General features: G+C 40.3%; 1 protein-coding gene across 2 annotated transcripts; it reads left to right on the plus strand.

The window, feature by feature from the left end:
- The first annotated feature begins 19 nt into the window (after nucleotides 1-19).
- Nucleotides 20-11,934, plus strand: CASP3 (caspase 3). Of its 2 annotated transcripts, XM_053940069.1 has the most exons (8): nucleotides 20-125; nucleotides 4,298-4,434; nucleotides 5,516-5,608; nucleotides 6,487-6,611; nucleotides 7,110-7,238; nucleotides 8,777-8,952; nucleotides 9,447-9,564; nucleotides 10,535-11,934. In XM_053940069.1, the coding sequence occupies exons 3-8, from the start codon at nucleotides 5,535-5,537 to the stop codon at nucleotides 10,759-10,761; spliced, it is 849 nt and encodes a 282-aa protein (XP_053796044.1). In that variant the 5' UTR covers nucleotides 20-125; nucleotides 4,298-4,434; nucleotides 5,516-5,534; the 3' UTR covers nucleotides 10,762-11,934. The 2 variants fall into 2 exon arrangements, with proteins under 2 accessions (XP_053796044.1, XP_053796045.1); XM_053940070.1 differs by lacking the exon at nucleotides 4,298-4,434 and having other exon boundaries at nucleotides 27-125.
- The last annotated feature ends 6,675 nt before the right edge of the window (nucleotides 11,935-18,609 follow it).

Genomic DNA, 18,609 nt, shown 5'->3' on the forward strand with positions numbered 1-18,609 from the left:
GGGGCGGGGCCGGCGGGGCGCCAGGCGGGCCGGGCGCCGGCACGGCTTTCTCCGCGCTGAGCGGCGCGCAGCTAAGCCAGGCTCGGGAAAACGCAGGTCGGAGCGCAGCGAGCAGGCTGAAGCCGGTGAGTGGCAGTGGTGCCAGGATGCGGCGGCGCCGGGATCTGCGTGCGGCGGCGGAGCTGAACAAAGTGTGTGTGTGTGTGGGGGGGGGGTGGACCAGGCTGTGGCTCTCCAGGTCCGCGTGGCCGCCAGCATTTCTCCCGGAGGAAGTCGGCTCCGGGGAGCTGCGTTTCGCCCGGGGCGGGCCTGGCTGAGAGCGCCGCTCCCCCGGCTGCCCGCGGGGCTCCCGGCCCCACAGGCCCGGCGGTCGCTCGGTGGTGGGGGCGGATCAGCCCCGGCCTTGGCCGCGGGCCAGGCGGCAGAGAGCGCCCGCGGTGCCATCCCAGCTCCTGCCGCTTCCCCCTGCCCCGAGGCAGAGCGCGGGGCCTCGGGTATCAGCTTTCCAGAAGCTTAAGGTAGCTAGTTTGTTCCCTTTCAGCCTGTCTTTGTGGAGAAGCTGTCAAAACAGAGGGCAAAGAGAAGGGGGAAAAAAAAGGCGGTGTAATTCTGAGCTGTTCTCTGGTGACCCCTCTGTAGACCATTAACCGGAAACACGGGGTCAGAAGCTGTATTTGGATCTTCCGAAACAAAGCGTGTTAAACCTCGTCTGTACTGACGAAAAGCATGCTTGGGGTCCTGGCAGGCACTGTGGCTAACTTTTGATAGTGTGCAACACGCCCTGCCCGACGCGTGTTGTGTGCTGTCTGTTCTCTGCTGGGCTGAAGGATAGGGCTGGCCATCTATCGTCTTTTACCCTGTGACTCGGCTTTACCCTCTCCTTCAGGTATCTGCTTGCCAGGTGGTAGGTTTCTAACTAACACACCGTGCCCTTCATGTTAAGGAGCCTGATATGGCTGTTGCTTATAGCAGTGGTGATGTGATTAATAGCTACAGGTGAATTAATAACTCCAAGGCCCCTTCTACATTTGGAGTAATTTCAGCTGATTTTATAGTTTCATGCTGAGTACCTAAAAGTCTGTTTGGTTTGGAAGATCAGAATGCTGGCCCGCTGTCAGGGCTTTCCAGCAACTACATCCAGACCAGAAGCAATGGGAAGAGCTGTCTCAGTATGGGCCTGCTTCTGTCTGTGGTAGCAGTATTTAGTAGGGTGTCACAGAAAATGTAATGCTATATTTCAAATGTCTTTCATTTTTTCATATAGTCTGCTTCTATATCTTCCTTCTCTTATTAGTCAGATAATTATTGTTTAGCGTTATACGTTGTAGAGGGGAAAATTTTTAATTTGCATGTCTGCATTAGAATCATGATATGTCTTGTATATGTTCATGTACAAAAAACACCGTCTCTGAATGCTTGACACTTTCTCTTGCAGTCATGTGATGTGGAAAACTGCCCTTTTCCTGTCCTTAAGAAGATGTTTTACATTGCTGATGTCTGTTTTGAACATGTGTTTTAGTTGCTTTGTAGCAACAGATATATACTGAACATGTGTTGTCTCCTGTGGTTTGCATATTTTAGGATCCAGTTGGTAACTAAAGACAGTTTAGTTATTTGCTTTCTCCCATCTCGGAAACTTTGGTATTATTTTTATCACTATGCCATTCATTTCTGTTGTTGGTTCTCATTTCAAATAAATATTGCTTTAATAAGAAAAACCTGGTGGTTCTTATGGCAGTGGTGACACATGATGATGTGAATTTATTTTCATTAGGTCCAGGTAGAATAAGGAAATCCAGGCTGGAATGGAGTAAAAAGTTGTTTTATTTATTGTTTTCCTATCAAAAGAAAAGCATTGGAATAACTGCATTTATGTAGAGAAAAAATATTTTTGCTCTTATTGCTGTACAGACACATTGGTCATTTTTGGTAGCTTGCAGAGCACAGCTTTGAACCTTTTTGAGCCACTTTTTCTTACTACTTAGTAAAGATCATTGTAGCATCACCTTTGTATTTGCTGTCTCTGTCTCATGTTTTTTTTTTAATGGTATTTTTTTTCAGACACACTATTATAAAATAAGCTTCCTAAAATCTAAAATAAGCTTCCTAAAATCTACAGAATATATTTTGCTAGATTATAAAAATGCTGTTGCTTTTTTTAAGAACTTGTTGTTTATATTTTCTTACAGTGGAAACCTCATTTTACCTAAGCTTTCAGAGAAAATAATAGCATAGAGCAGAATAAAAATTTGTAATAAATTTTTAAAGCATTGCTATGATTTCTTCCCCGCACACCTCCCCCCACCAGGATGAGATCATCCTCCACAGGGAAATGCATGGCATCACTACATTACCTAAAGCAAGATGAGGCAATTCTTAGTGGCCTGTTAGAATCAGCAGCATCCTCCAGAGAGCATTGCTGAATGACCCTGCTTTAGAGCACAAAATACCCTGCTGATTCAAACAGCATTTGAGTGCCTAACAACAAAAGAGATATCTCTTTGTGGGTGTCTTTTGTTCTTTAAAGAAGTGCAGGTGATCTGGTGCCTGAGGGTGCTCAGGAACTGATGGATATTAAAAGTGAGTGACAGATTCTGTTCTGAAGACAAACCATGCGCATTTCAAATACTTAACGTGTTACAACCAGTTTTTCTAGATAATCCCTATAGCTTCTGTAAAGTCTCTCAGACAAGCTCCAGTTGTGATGAAGTAGAGTGCAGGAAGCTTTAACACTTCATTGAACAATTGTAACTGTAGGCTGTGAACTAGGCTTGCAGAGACCTTAGTAAGTATTTTTATGATACAGTATTGCAAGTTGTGTTTTAAATTTTTCAGAAAGAAACTAATATAGTTTATTGGAATTGTAGGTTTTGCTAGCTACTTCTTCCAATTTCATTGTTTCTTTGGTGCTGGATCAAGAACAGCAGTTTTACAGCTTTAAAATTTAAGATTGCTAAAGGGTCAAGGAGATAAGTCTTATTTTAAGGTCACTGAAATGTTGAAGATGTCTCTTAGTGTTTGCATCCTGCCTTAACATTTACGTTGTAAGAAGCATTCAGTGCTTGCAGGGGTCTGCAGTTTGCTTAGTTAAGGTTGCTGCTGTTCAGCAGTTTGGTTGGAGCACACCTGATGTGAACCCGGGAGAGCCGAATAAGCCACTTACCCTCCCTCGAGATTCCAAGGGTTCATCTGTTGGCCAGAGAGTATTAGCTTTCCCTGTACTTTGGCTGAGTCTTTCTTCAAGTAGCTCTTGAAGAGAAAGGTGGCTCATCTGATAAACAGGAGCTGGCCACAGCTTATGGAGGCACATATTTACTAGTTTACACTCTCCCCTTCATGGACTTGCAGCACAGGCACTGCAGAACTTCACAGTGCCAAGCAGCTGGGATGAGCACCTGGGGTTTAGCAGAAGTTGATTTCTGTGCTGACATGGCTACACTGCTGTCAGTGCACCTGCTAGTTGGTTTTGATTAAATAGACTTGGCACATGATGTTGTGCTTTTTTATCTGGTGTGGCTGTTTATTACTGTTGAGAGACAAAGAACAGATGAAGGAAGTTAACCATTTCCCAGTCTCTCTTATTAATCCCAGCCACACTGAAGGGTTTGGGTTGTGCTTGTGCACCTAGTTCTTCTCCAGGAGAAGGAAGAGTATAAGTGGCATCAGAATGGTCAGTCAGTCTGCTTGGATGTTTTCCTACAAATTTTGCTCAGGCTGAGAGCTCAGGAAAGCTGAGAACCAAACCCAAGGACTACATTACTATTTAGTGCATCACAACATATTGTAGTAGGGATGGTTGAAAAAGTCATAGAAACTCTTGAAGCTGGGCTGTGCTGGAGCAGGAGAACTTAGTGCATCCTTGTCAATGAAAGCTGTTCTTTCCAATTGCTGGGGATCAGAAGCTCTGCTCTTCAGTTAGAGCTGGGTGCACACACTAGCTGTCACTGTAGACTAGACTTTGCTAGCAGTGCTAATGTTCCCTGCTCCCTAGGGCATAGGTTTGGATCACTGTCATGCCACAGGTCATAGGTATTTGAATTGCCCTTTGGAGTTGCTTGCCTTTTTCTTCCCACAGAGTAGTTTTAATGAATTAGACTTTGAAGTTTGGATGAATGAATCCAGATCAAGATGCTAGGCAGTCAAATTCAGCATTGTAGATTTAGTTCCTACCTTATGATACTGTCTTTATGATACTGTCTTTAAAGTAAATTTCTAAAATAAAATGATAAAATGTATTTTAGACATTTTATTTCTAAAATACTAAGCTTATTTAATACTTTGGTGATTTGATTTTCAGGAAATTCCCTGTTTGCTGCATTACATAATACAGTTGTCAAGTTTGGAATAATTTGGTGAAGAATAAGATTTAATTACATCAGTGCTCTGAAATAATATTCAGAGTAAAATTGAAGATCTTTTGAAGCCACTAAAACTGTAAGTAAATGTCTTCCTAGAAATAAGTTAAAAAGGTTATATGTAACCAAATTAGTGCTTCTGATGTATCAGTAATTGTTGCCACAAAAATGGGTGTTTGTGTTGTACTAACAAGAGTGCCGATACAAAGCTGAGACTTAATATGATAATAATATCGTGATGTAAGATGGCAAATATAGTTTGCCCCAAAGAACTTAAGCCTTAAATAAGAATCTTCGTCATGTCTGGCCAGCAAATCTTGCTACTTGGTCTGGTTACTTATACTTTCTTATTTACCATAAATATATCTGCTAAAGTAAGTTTTTGCAAAATTCTTGCCTTGTAGTGACTTGTTTGACCTTCTTGAGGTCTTGGCACTTCTAAGCATTTATTACTTTGTCCTATCTGGTGGTTTAAATTTATGGTGCATAATTTTCTGAATAGTTTTCAGAAACTTGAGTTTAAGGTAACTTTTGGTAGTATGTTACATGAGTATACACAAAGTAACCAAGGAGGAGGCTTAATGCTTTTAAATTTATTTCTGATTTGGTAGCCATTATAATTTATTGGTTTGTGTTCTCATAAAAGTAAATAGCCCACAGCATAGGGTTCATTTCATCAACTGATTTAAGTTGTATTGTTGTGGTTTTATTTCACTGCTATTGTAATTGCCTTCATATACACCAGTTAGAATGGGATGCAGTGATGATTCATTTGAAATTGAATGCAGAGAAATTACTCATTTCTCAAACTACTATGACCTGATTTCTAATCTATGTTAGTCTTTGCACATATTTAGTAACTTGTATTGATTTTGGTTCTTCATTTCTTGTGTGTGTGGGGACGTTGCAATATTTGAAAGATTATTTTTTAATTTGTTTCTCTCTTACCTTGCTTTTTGTAGGTCTTTTGAATGATTTGGTCATAGGGATCTGCAGACTTTTTCCCAGAGTCCTTTTAGAAAGTAATAATTAATGTTCTTCTTTCAAATATAAAATATGTGTAGAGATTACTCAGAAAGCTTTTTTTTTGCCTACTAATATTCTAGGCTAAAGTAGTTCTGTGAACTGTCATAATACTTCTATTTTCTTGCATTTTCAAGCTGATAATTGAAAGCAATAATGACAGACATAGGAGATGGACCACATCTGGGGAAAGATCTGGCAGATGCAAAATCTATTCCAGGTTTTAAAGGGTAAGTGAGGTACTTTTGGTTTAAGTCTTCAATTTAAGTCTGGTCAGCAGTTTATGTCTAAGAGATTATATGTGCACAATCAATCCTTAATATCACTGAGCTAAGATTTTAAAGTTTAGCCCTTAACATCACTGAGCTAATATTTTAAAGTTTAGCATGCTATCAATTACCTTGCAAGAAGCTGTTGTGGCAAAAGATCTCTCAGCCTCAAGGAGTAACTGAGAGAGGCATCCCTGCTCAAGGGGAGATCCTGCTGTGCAAGCTGCTGTATGTGGAGTAAGACAAGTGACTTACAGTCATACTTGCATATGAGCCATAGTTTGGGATGGTGCATGCTCAGCTAGCCCTTAGATGTTGAAAAAGACTTACAGCTCTTAGCTGTTGTGTTGGCTGTCTCCCCAGATGTCTTCATCCAGATGTAGCCACTATGCTGGTGGCTATTGCTTAAGCAGAAAAGGAGCACACATCTGCCATATCTTTTTAGGTTTTGAATGTTTTCTTGTGGAAATTCAATTATAATAACTTCTGTTTAGAATTCAGAACAGATTTGCTTTCTCAGAGCTAACCTTTCCTCCAGGTACATAGATTTCAAAAGATGATAGTAAAAGAGTCAAACTGATTTCTTGTTGCTAGAGTAATTGGCATCCTTAAACTAAGTTTTCATAGTTTTCATGTTCTTCTGTGCAGAGGCATTACAGTTTTAAACACAGTTCTTCCTTGATTCTTTTAATTTCAATTTTTTTGCAAGTTTCATTGAAGATTACTACAAATGCAACCTTACCATTTTCATTTGGCTTGCTAAAATGGTCTATTGTTGTCATTATTTTGTAAAAAGAGATCAGAAATTAACGCCTAAATTTTGTCTGGTTTCTATACAGAAAGGACCTACCTGCTAGCAAGTCTATGGACTCTGGAATTCTGCCAGACTACATTTACAGAATGGATTATCCAGAGATGGGGGAATGTGTAATAATAAACAATAAGAATTTCCATAGATGTACCGGTACCACTCACAAGTTTTTGACCTTTTTCCTTAATTTAGATAAATTCGTGCTGTGTGTTACTCTTCAAAATTAAATATGCAGACCAGTTTTGATTGCACTCTAAAATTAAGTCATGGGTGTGATTCATTTCAGTCCATTCTTCCAAATATGCATAGAGGGAACACATTAGGGTGTAGCAGTAATGAGGAGGAAAACTGATCAGCAGTCTAAGTCTGTCTTACCTTTTAGTCATGATTTCTGTTTTGCAAATGAAATTCTTCTTATGTCCTTAAATAGATAAGTAGATATAAAAATAAGATGCAGATAAATCTACAATACAGGTACAGAGGGTGGAGATGGTGTGCCCATGTAACAATGCAGTGTTGTCTCTGCAGCAGTGGATCTGGAATACTGGAGTATTTCAGACTGGTACAGCTATAAGCAAGAAAAATAATTTGGCTCAATCAGACCATGCCATCTATATAATATAAAAAGTAACACATTTCTCTTGTGTATAGGGATGTCGCCCCGTTCAGGTACAGATGCAGATGCTGCAAGTGTCAGAGAAGTTTTTATGAAGTTGGGATATAAAATAAAGATAAACAATGATCTTTCATGTGAGGGCATTTTTAAACTATTGAAAAATGGTAAGTTATTATATGTTGCATGCGTGCATTAAGTCAACCACTGTTTCCAAATACATCTCTAGCCCTCACATCTCTTCTTTCTGGGTTCTTTTAGATGATGTTTCACACTTTGTGGTGATTTATTGCTAAGGATGACATGTACATCATAGTTTCTATGTTTATTCATCTTAGCTGTCTCTCCATCTTTTGTGCCATGACTGTTGTCTCCATATCCTTTCTCATCTTCTAAAGAAGGATGGAAAAAAGGCTGAAACTTAAATGCAGACTGATTTATATTCTGACCCTGGGATCACTGAAGCTCTGTGAGTTGGAAAGAAAACTGCTAGATTGGGTAGAGGGGTTCTGATGCTTAGTGGTGTGGCCCAAAGAGAGGTTCTGACTGAAGAACCAGAAGTGCAGGTGTGTGGACCGAATTTTCTTTTGGATAATCAACTCAGGTTTTGTTTAACTTGTGAAACAAAACACCCTGCTTTCAAGTGAGAACTTTATACTACCTGGTCAGTCCTGTTTTCTTTGGACTTGGCTACATCTCGACCTGTACATTAAATGGTGCCTGGAGGTATCAGTAGCCCTGGAACACAGGCCATTCTAGTTAACTGTTGGAAGGTTCTCTGCTGGGACTGGGCCTCATGCCCAGTAGTGCTCTCCCAGACTGTTCCAGGTCATACTTAAACAGTGAAAGTGGTTATTCCCAACAGCAGTTAGCCTGCAGCAATCCTGGTCTTGGTTTTTGTGTTTGGTTTTGTTTGGGATTTGTTTGTTTGTTTGTTTTAATGAAAGTGTTTGCTAACATAGATGTAGCTCTTTAGTGCCAGTTAATATTTATGCCAGAAAATGTTCCCAGACATGGTTAATTCATTAGTATTGTTGCAGCTGGTCTATTGACAATAGCTGAAAATGTGACTCTTCTAAATGCAGTGCTTGTCCATAAATTGTAGAAATGCCTGAGTGTACATCACTTGAGTAAAGTTGAAACAATTCATTTCTTCCAGAACAGAAATTTAGTATTTTGTTAAGCACGAAACAGTAAGACTTCAGATTTAGGGACTGTTATTATTTTTCATCTACAAACTCTTGCATCTTTTTGAGTTACCACTCGTAATTTCTTTTGGATCCTTTCTTTTAACCTTGTTTGTATTTTTTCATAAGTTTGAACAAGTCACCCATTCTTTCACAAAACCCAGGGTATTCCATCAGTCCAATCCCAGATCACGAGACTGACCATTATTGCATGAATGAGGTGTATCATTCCGACTTTGAGACACTGTGGGAATACTCTTTTTGTCTCCTTACAGTATTCCTGGCCTAGCTCTGTGGCTGTGTCTTGCAATGGGTAGGGTTGGCCCTTAATTTGGGGTTTCATGCGCCCAACCTCCTGAAGTAAAGTGGCCAGGCTTCTTGTGTTCAGAAGTGAAAACTTTGGAGGCTTCTAAACATTCAAATTAGTTCTTAAAGACTTCTGTGACCTAGGAAGGATCAAATGTTCCAAATTTTTAGAGAGTACAGGAAGTTAAGATAATGCTCGTTTTTCTTTCAAGTTTCTGAAGAAGATCACAGCAAGAGAAGCAGCTTTGTTTGCGTGTTGCTAAGCCATGGCGACGAAGGATTGATCTATGGTACAGATGGGCCTCTTGAACTGAAAGTACTAACAAGCCTTTTCAGAGGTGACAGGTGCAGAAGTTTAGCAGGAAAACCCAAGCTCTTTTTCATTCAGGTAATGTACAGCTGAACAATGATCATCAGATAGTTTTAAAAAGAAATACCATTGCCCACCAATTATTAGTGCAAAAAGTTAATCCAAATAGATAATCTAAAATAGATTTGAATGTAATTGCTTTCAGAGTAAGATTCTCTTCAGATCTAAAGTGGCACAATTTTCCCTTTTAGGTAGGCTTTATTTATAACAACTGATGTTGCATTAATTCCATGTATTAAATAAAATCTTAGGTAATATTTTAATGAGTTTCTGAGTGCACTTTTGAATGAATATCTATCTTACCCAAACTGTGTAGTTGATTTAAACAAATGTTACTACTTTTTTTCTGAGTCTGTTGAATGGAAATGTGACACATAAATTCTTGTGATTTTTGCAGTTTTTTAATCATGATGTTATAATTTTTAAAACGCAAAATATCAATTTTTTTTAATGATCACTGCCTTTACTTTTCTATTTTAATATTATTTTCCATTCTTCTTTCTACCAAATAGGCTTGTAGAGGGACAGAATTAGATTCTGGTATTGAGACAGACAGTGGATCAGAAGAAACAATGTGTCAGAAAATACCTGTAGAGGCAGACTTCCTGTATGCCTATTCTACAGCTCCAGGTGAGGAACTGTATCCATGTCAGCCTGTACTCATGCTATAAATTACAACTTGGAGTTGGACCCAGTCAGTGGGTGCTGTCACTTGTATGTCCCTTTGGTCAGTTTGCATCAGCTGTCATAGTTGTGTCCCCTCACAGGATCTTGCCCTGTCCTTGTTAGGGAGGCAGCACTGCTCAGCAGTAGCCAAAGCGCTGGGGTGTTACGAACTCCTGCTCAGCCAGACCCAATACACTCTTTTGTGGAAATAAATATTTACTTCCCTCAATCACTTTTTTAAGATTTGACTTGATTTCTTGTGGAAGTAGTTGGTATTCTCAGTTCCTATGAAACCCCTACCAAACCCTGAATATATCCTTCTCACTAGCAAACCCTCAAATGTTCATCTGCTGGAAATTCAGTTAATTTGAGTTGTGCAAATAATTTACAGCAAGAGGAAAAGATATTATTCTGAGAGAACAAAACAATCAGATACGCAGAAGTGGATGATAAGTACCAGCATATTATTTGTCTATTGACTGTATTGCGTTGCATCCTTAAGCAAAACTGATAGCAGCAGAGCCCTTGATTAGTCATATTTCCACTTAGCAGAAGTGGGTTCAGTCTTTAATTCTGCACATATTTGTGAAACACATAAACCCATTTTCCATCTATACTGTCACCACTTCTTTGTATTTGTGTACCCCATGAAAATTAGTAAGTGATTAATGACTAAGATTCCTGCAGCAGAAAATCATGTTCCTGACATTTGATTTTCTTCCTCTTAAGGTTTTCTTAGATTATAAAAGATGAAAAATTTTGAATTGGCATTTGTGGAGATTATATAATATACATGTTGTTGGTTGGTGGTTTTGAGTTGTTATTTTAAAACATTGATTGCTATTGGAAACAATGCACTGTTCTCCTAATTGCTAACCTGTCCTGTATCAAAGGCTGCTCCATCTGATCACTTTGACATTGCTGTCTTCCACAGGCTATTACTCTTGGAGGAATTCAGCTGAAGGCTCGTGGTTTATTCAGTCACTGTGTAAAATGCTGAAGGAGCACGCAAGGAAACTTGAACTCATGCAGATTTTAACGCGTGTCAATCGCAGAGTGGCAGAGTATGAGTCCTACTCAACTCGACAGGATTTTAATGCAAAGAAACAGATTCCATGTATTGTCTCTATGCTCACCAAAGAATTTTATTTCCCTTCCTAAAATAATTTTTCAGTTCATGTTTTTTATCTGCATTTTATATGCAATATTAGTTCAAAATACCACTTTTAAATCTGAATAACTGTTCACTACTGTGTGTGGCACAATGAAGTGTCTCAAAGTTAGATATGTGTCTGTTGTTAGAGGTAAAACATAGTATGGCTGTGTAGAAATGCAAAGCTGAGTAGCTGAAGCAGATTTGAAAGTAGTGCTCTAAGTATTGCAAAAAATTAGGAAGGGGAGACTGAAGAAAGATCAAATTGTTTATTGGAGCTATTTGGTGCTACATTTCACTTTGCTGAAGGGGCAGAGAAAAGAAACAGTTCTTGTAAATATCTTTGGTTTCATATCTTACAAAGAAAATTCAGAATGTCATTGATGGTAATATGATAGTAGTGTTGTCTCACATTTCTTCTTAACTCAAGTTCTTAAAGTTTAGGTTATAAATTAACCTAAACTCTTTTTACACTTTTGGGCATAAACTGTGGAAAATAGCCATTTCGTATTTTTGCATACAGTTACAAAGCATGTTTTGAGTACAGTCATTTTTTCCTGATAATTCGTGATAATTTACTAACTTTGTGTATGGAATATTTGATAAAACAATTATATCAACAAGGTAGCTGTTTCAAAATAAATTTTGTATTCTGACCTTGAAGCTGAGTGCCCAAGGGACCAGTCTTCCAAAATGTCTTTTTCTGCAACTCCCTAAGGGTGGAGCTGTTGGGGCATATTTGAGGCTATAAAACCCAGTGCAAAAGGAAGTCTGCATTCTTAACAGTCTGCTTTCCTCTTTTCAGCCTTAAATAAGAATGGGTTGGCTCTGTGCATGCCACATGAAATCTCTGTGAAAACTTAGATCTGTGGTACTGGAGAAATTTCACTTCATAATGCTAATTCCATGTGTTAACAAATAGTAAATTTATATCTCTTGACTCTGAATTTTCTGAGTCAGACTTCTACAAAATTGCAAAACATTTTTGCTGATATTTCAACTTGTAGCAGTCTTTTTAAGATTGGTGGAAGATAGAATATGAAATTATTATAGGTGCTTGCAAAACAAGACTTGCAACTCTTAAAATTGTGTAGCAAAAACAATGTTGGCAAATTGATGTTCACTTCCAGAGGCATTTTGTACTTGTTTTTTTTAAATTAAATATTGTTTCCTGGATTGTATCATGCTTTTCTGTGTGTGTTATTTGTTTAGGATCTGATAGCTTTTGCAGATTAATTTTAACTTTAATTCTCTCCTTTTTTCCTCAAATTACTATTGCCATTTTTCCTCCCCCATCAGCCTTACCACCTGCAATTGAAAAGGATCCACTTTAAAATATTGTATGCCATTGTATAGCCAGGTAGTAGAGTAGTGACTGAGACATGGGAAATGCAGGTTCAAAAGGGATGCAAAGGAGGCAATTTCAAACATTGTAGATGAGTTCCCTTATGACTGCCAGCTGGATTGGAGCAATCCTGTCTCTCTCTCTTAGAAATGTTCTGTGAGAGAGGGTAGGTCTATTTTAACTCCTTGAAATTTCACTTCTGGGCAGATTCTTGTCCATGCTCCTGTTGAAAAATTAAATAGGCCTCTTCTTCTTGTAGGTTGTGAATTACAACAAGCATTTGCAAGGTTATATGTTGTAAATGACTGACAGGACTTCTCTTTATCTGCTTCAGAGTAACGGGGCATAGGGATGTTCCTTGAGTTCTTAGTTATTTTGCTATGAAAAACTCCTGTCACAGAGTTTGCTCTTCCCTTAGATTTAATAAGTTCTTGTCTTAATTCCTCTTGGTCCTTTAAAGGAAAATTACTGTACAGCTTTTCCAATGGTCCTTGAAATAGAGCAAAACAAAACCAAAGCTAGGCTACAATGAGTAGCCAGTTGGAGAAATGAGGCCTGCAGCCTTGAGATACACTGTGGCATATGTGGTGAAGGGATTTCCTGAGGTATGCCATGAAATAGATCCTGGAGGGATTACAGTGGGCATGATGGCCTGGTGATGGGGGGTGAGGGGTTCTCATTAATCTTACCTTAGCTCTGCAACTGGCCAGATGGAAGAGGGTGTGATACTACATGTTCTACCCTGGGCATGACCCACAGTCTTTGGAGTTTCTGTAGCTCTCTCCATATCCCTCTTTTATATATAAATTATATATATTATATTTATATATAAATTTATATATAAAGTGGCTGCACCACCCCACTGTTCATGATGATAGTAACAGGATACTTGACTACAGTCTCACTTTCACTTCTCCAAAAAGTATTTGAAATCTTCCATGGCAGAGGATGAGAATGTGACCACCATGGAGACAAGGTGATGGGCTTGTTCCTGTCTCCTCCCTAAAGCAGGGACATCTCTGGTAAGATTTACACCTGCACCAGAGTATGCCTGGAAACACTTGTGCATAGTGCTATACTCTCAGATTATGTAGGTCTAGTGAATTTATCACTGGAAATCTAACAAGAATCTGTTAGATTGCCTGTTGCTCCAGTGAACTGCACTATTTGTTAACATGTGGTCGTGAATGAGACCAGGCTTAGAGTGTAGCTCACATTGTACATCTGAGATGTTACTGAACACAGCCAGACTTAGAGTGCTGAATTCGTTATAATCAGAAATTAAACCTAGCCCCATCCAGCTCCTCTGATCTCTGAGGACTGGTTGGAAAGCAAGGGAGTTTATTTTCTGTTGAATTTCTATACTCAAAGTACCAATCATTTATTAGAGATAGGACTTAGGAAATGAGGTATTCCCATCAAGTCCTTTCAGCCATTTGGAGCCACATTTTACTCCAAGTCAGTAGATTCCTTCACAATGCCGAGGAGGCATGTAGATACTTCTAACTGAGGGATGGTGTTCCAGTCTGTAGGACTTGCTCACAGAGACAGATCCTGTTGAAGAAGGCAGAGGGAGAGGTGATAACATCCTTTTTTGTCAAGTCTTACTTATCTCTCCTATTTTTCTCATGTCTTTCCTAAATACTCTGTTTGTAATAATCTTTCCTCTCACTGCCTCCTATTCAAATTCAACCTTTTTAGTGGATCACATTTTCCTAATTATCTGTGAGCTCATTAGCTCACTACCTCCTTGCCAAGCCAAGTCAGGCGAAAGGCTGGGTGAAAACACCTCCGTGAAAGTGGATATACTACCCAGGTGGGAACAGTTCGTCACTTCCAGGAGGGAGATTTTTCTTGCCAAGTGTGGCTGCAGTTTCCAAGCTGAGCTGGAAAGCAAACAACTGTTTTCACCTGAAGGTCTGTGACTACCTGGATCATTAAGTCCAGTTAAATCATGTCCAGAAGGCTTTTAAGAAGTCTGATGCATTTTGCTGACTTGAAAAGCCAACAGAACCACAAACTTTTCAAAAATCAATTAGGAAGTTAAAAAAGATGGCATATGAGATACCTAAGAATTTTTACTATTTTCTAGTAAAACAAAACAAACAAAAAACCAAACCCACAAAACCAGCACCAATTTCTTTTTTGAATAAACACTTGAAATGTTAAGCAATGGAAGGAGGAAGAAAATAAAGACTCAGGCTGAAACTGGGGAGTCAAGTCATGCTATCTGGTTTACAGCAGGTCAAATATTCCCTTTTGGCTAAGCAAATCCTTATTTTGCCTTCTTCCTATAACAGTCTCTGAGAGTACCCATTTCAAATATTAAAAGAGTTTGTTAAAAGAAAAAAAAAGGCAAGTCAGACACTAATGATGGTAAGCCCCATGGAAACAGTCTTTCCTTGAGAACAAAATCCGCGCTTTTAGTACTCTGCTCCTTAAGAAAACCCATGGAACTTACTCAAAATACAAATTTGGGGTTGCTCAGTCTAGGGAAGAGATGGCTCCAGGGAGACCTTAGAGGGCAGCATGTCAGGGCTAAGGGACAGTTTTCTGTACTAAGGGGGGCTAGGGACAGTTTTTAGCAGGGCCTGTTACAATAGAAGAAGGGATTATGGTTTTAAACTAAAAGAGGGTAGATTCAAACCACATTTGAGGAAGAAGTTCTTTTATTATAAGGGTGGTGAAACACAGGAACAGGTTGCCCAGTAAATGCCCCATCCCTGGAAATGCTGAAGGTCGGGTTGGACAGGATCTGAGCAACCTGGTCTAGTGGAAGGTATCCCTGCTTGCTGCAGGAGGGGTGGACTAGATGGCCTTTAAAGGTCCCTTCCCACACAAATCATTCTTTTCTTCTATGATGATATGGTTATTAACATGTACTGGGTTTCCTTTTATGCATGATGCATTGCTCTTGGAAGGTTATATGGTTTCTCCTTAAATTTTAAACTGCTTTACTGTACATTGACTGGATTATATACAATCACATGCAATTCATATTTCTAACTATAGTATTAGTTAGTTTTTGTTAAAGCCAGGCAGTATGCATATGAAATCACATCTAGTGATTAGAAATACTAGCAGTATGAATAATACCAGCTAAATTAAGACTTGTCACCTCATATTCTATACTGGTAATGGTACTCATTACCAGGAAAAACAACCTTTTAGCTGTATATTTCCTCCTGCTCTTAATTGCAGACAGCAGAACAATCACAGAACTCTGGCTTTCTGAGGGACCAGGATCAGAGGTAAACTACTGCTTCACCACCACCGGGTGTCACTGCAGATAGCACAATAATCTCCAAAGCTCACATTAATGAGTCATGCAAAATGAAATCCAAAGGCCTGCTGAATGAAGCAATGCTTTCACAGCTGTCACTGGTTGTTTGCTGTCAGCTCGTGTGTTTATTACATCCTGGGACTTGCATCCCAAAGCATGGGAGACCATCGTATTGCTGCTTCCCAAGAAAGCCACACTGTCTTATTGCATATCAGAGTAAACAATAATTGGTTGATTTTGAGGCAAAAAGGGTTGTCTTTGCTGCCCTAGTCTTACACAGAGAATACTTCCAACTATGGAGCATGTCTCCCTGCAGATACCTGTCATACCACTGATAGTCCTGTTGCATTTAATTCAAAAATCCACAGCACTCCTCCAAAACAGATTTCTGTGGTGATGGTCTTCAAACAAAACTGGTGCAATAGCTTGCTTTGCCTGCATCATGACAGTCAATTAGTGGAAACAGAGAGAACAAAACCTTGTAAGCTCTTAATTTTAATTTTATGTCTTCAAATCAAATTCTGAAGTTCAGATTTTCCTGCATAATCACAAACCAAAAAATTAGGACCTGTCTTCTCCTAACAAATGAAGCAATGTTCTTTTCTTCCCAGAGACCAAGATGTTCTGTCACGAAGACAGTTGCGTAATTAAAGTTTCTCAAAAGAAAAAAAGATGCTCAGTAGTCATTTTCCAAAAGTGATTTTGCTTAGTGTTTTGCAGGCAAGATTTGGCACCAGGTTACATACCTCACAGTGCTGCCCCCACTGTCAAAGGACCGGCAATGATGCTCTGCCTTTGCTGCTGAGCACAAGACCAGAATATTTCTGTCTAGTTGAACATGGTGAGCTTTACACAGACTTACCTGATGAAAGTCCATAGGATGGAGTGTTAAAAGACCAGCCTAGATGATCTAATAGGTCCTCCTGGTTTCAAATTGTATACAAAAAGGTACCATGCAAATCCATCTCATTACCTCTGAAGGATGACCACTAACAGGTTTTCCAGAATATGCATAAAGCAGTAGTAATATTGTCTGAGTGGTTTGAGGGTATCTGATGCAAAGATGTACCAACCACAGTACTTCATGACCATTAAAAAATATTTGTTCTATTTATTTAACCACAAGACCTTTACAAAGAGTAGTGGAAAGAACCATCACTGTGCAATTTACCAACATCTGCATAAAAACATGATTAATAGTAAACACTAACAGGGTGATTTAAATTTGCAAGATCCTTCTTAACAGACACAAGCATTTCCTCTTTCTATTTCTGAACACAGAACATTTTGTGTTCCCTTTTATTCCATTCAGCTAAAAGCCACTTCCTCAAATGCACAGCCCATACCTCTCCTGCATGATGCAATGCAAAAAGGCTGGTTGAAGGCAGGAGGAACCTTCTCTGCATAGAGTGCTTTTCCTGATGAGCCTCTTCACTCTTCTTTGTCTCCTCATCCTCCCTGTGCCCAGCAAACTGCCACCTCACCTGGGCTGAGGCTATGAGCTTTCTGGATGAGGGATGACCTTCAGGTGATGGGGATGCTGTGGCTGCAGAAGGTCCTGAGCCTGGACATGCGCTCAGGAGACTGTGGCTTCCCCACCTGACATGTGGTTCCCATTGCCCAGACTGCTGGTAAGACTGGTGACCCCACAGGTGTTGCTTTCTTCATTCAGCCTGCCTGTTATTAAGACCTCAGGAAGCCAATAAAAAACTCCAAGTGGGCTTTGATCTCTCTGCTCTTCAGGCTTGACATTTAAAGGCAGGAGTCCATAATTCTTGGTTAACCTTTCCCAGGATGGGTTCTATATAAGAATGCACACACTATTGTGATAAAATTGTCTCCTGGGATCTATGGAAGATGGTAGAAGCATCAGAAGAAGGATCCAGCTTTACTGAGTCTCCAGCAGCACAACAGGAGCTTGGCCTTATGTTTGGTAGTTTCTGCTTGCTGAAATGCTGCTGGGTGAAAGCACAGACTGACGGAATGTTTTGGGTAGGAAGGGACCTTAGAGACCATCTAGTTTCAACACTCCCTGCCACAGGCCTGGACAGCTTCCACCAGACTACATTGCTCAAAGCCCATCCAATCTGGCCTTGAACACTTCCAGGGATGGCACATCCACAATTTCTCTGGACAATAGGGAATTTCTTCCTATTATCTAATCTAAATTTATCCTCTTTCTGTTTGAAGCCATTTTCCCTTGTCCTATCACTACATGCCCTTGCAAAAAGTCCCTCTTCAACTTTTTTAGAACCCCTCAGATATTAAATGGCTGCAGTAAGGTCATCCCAGAGCCTTCCCTCCACTGGGGTGACCAATCCACATCCAAAGGCAAAATGAAAACCAGATTCTTCCACCCCTTTCACTAGTTCCCATATTTTATGCCTGCATGTGATGTATAAGCCTCCCTGGCCAGCACCCTGCTTTAATGGGGCTTCCCTGTAGACCACCTCTAAGGGCCAGTGGTGCACAGGGCTCGGTGGCCCACAGGACTCCAGGTTTCTCTAGGGAAGCCCAAAGGGCGGCACTGACTTAGAAAAGTCACAAAAGAAGAGTGAGAGTTTGGGTCATGCTGAAATCAGTTCAAGAACAGCAGGTGCCTTAGCTGCTCAAAGTGACCTGGCTCTGTGGTGATGACAGAGCAGCAGCCTGAGCAGCAGGGAGGGACAGCAGCAGGGCAAGCAATGGAATCCGTGTCACCAGCTGGGTGCTGCAAGGGCTGTGTCCCCTCAGGGCCAGACCCAGGCTGGATGAGCCAGGGAATATGGAATGCAGGCTTTACCCTCTGAGCCACGTCAACACAGGCATATTTTCATCAGCTTTTCCCAAAGGTACCACTGTGAGAGGCAGGGGGAAGGCAGGGGAAGCAAGAAGGGCAGCAGTGAGGTGGGAGACCTGATCAGGAGGTCAGAAGGTGGCACCTCTGACTGCAGCCTTGAACTACTGACCAGCAGCTCTGGAAACCTCTGGGAGGGAGGAGTCTTTTAACTTGGATGTTGATCTCAGGAACGTAATCAGAGAGCTGATTATAGTTTGTGCAGTTGTTGCTGAGATTAAAATGTGCTGCCACAGGCAGTTGGAAGCAGAGGGTTACTCCAGTGTCTGCTAAAGATGCTGTACCTCTGTCATCTATGGCTGCACAGCAAGTCTGGAAAAGGGAAGTGCTAAAAAAATACTCAAAGAATGGTCCCAGGGAGAGGGGAAAGAGGAAGCAACCTGGCTTACAAA

Source organism: Vidua chalybeata, chromosome 4, assembly GCF_026979565.1.
Source record: "Vidua chalybeata isolate OUT-0048 chromosome 4, bVidCha1 merged haplotype, whole genome shotgun sequence".
Classification (NCBI taxonomy): Eukaryota; Metazoa; Chordata; class Aves; order Passeriformes; family Viduidae; genus Vidua; species Vidua chalybeata.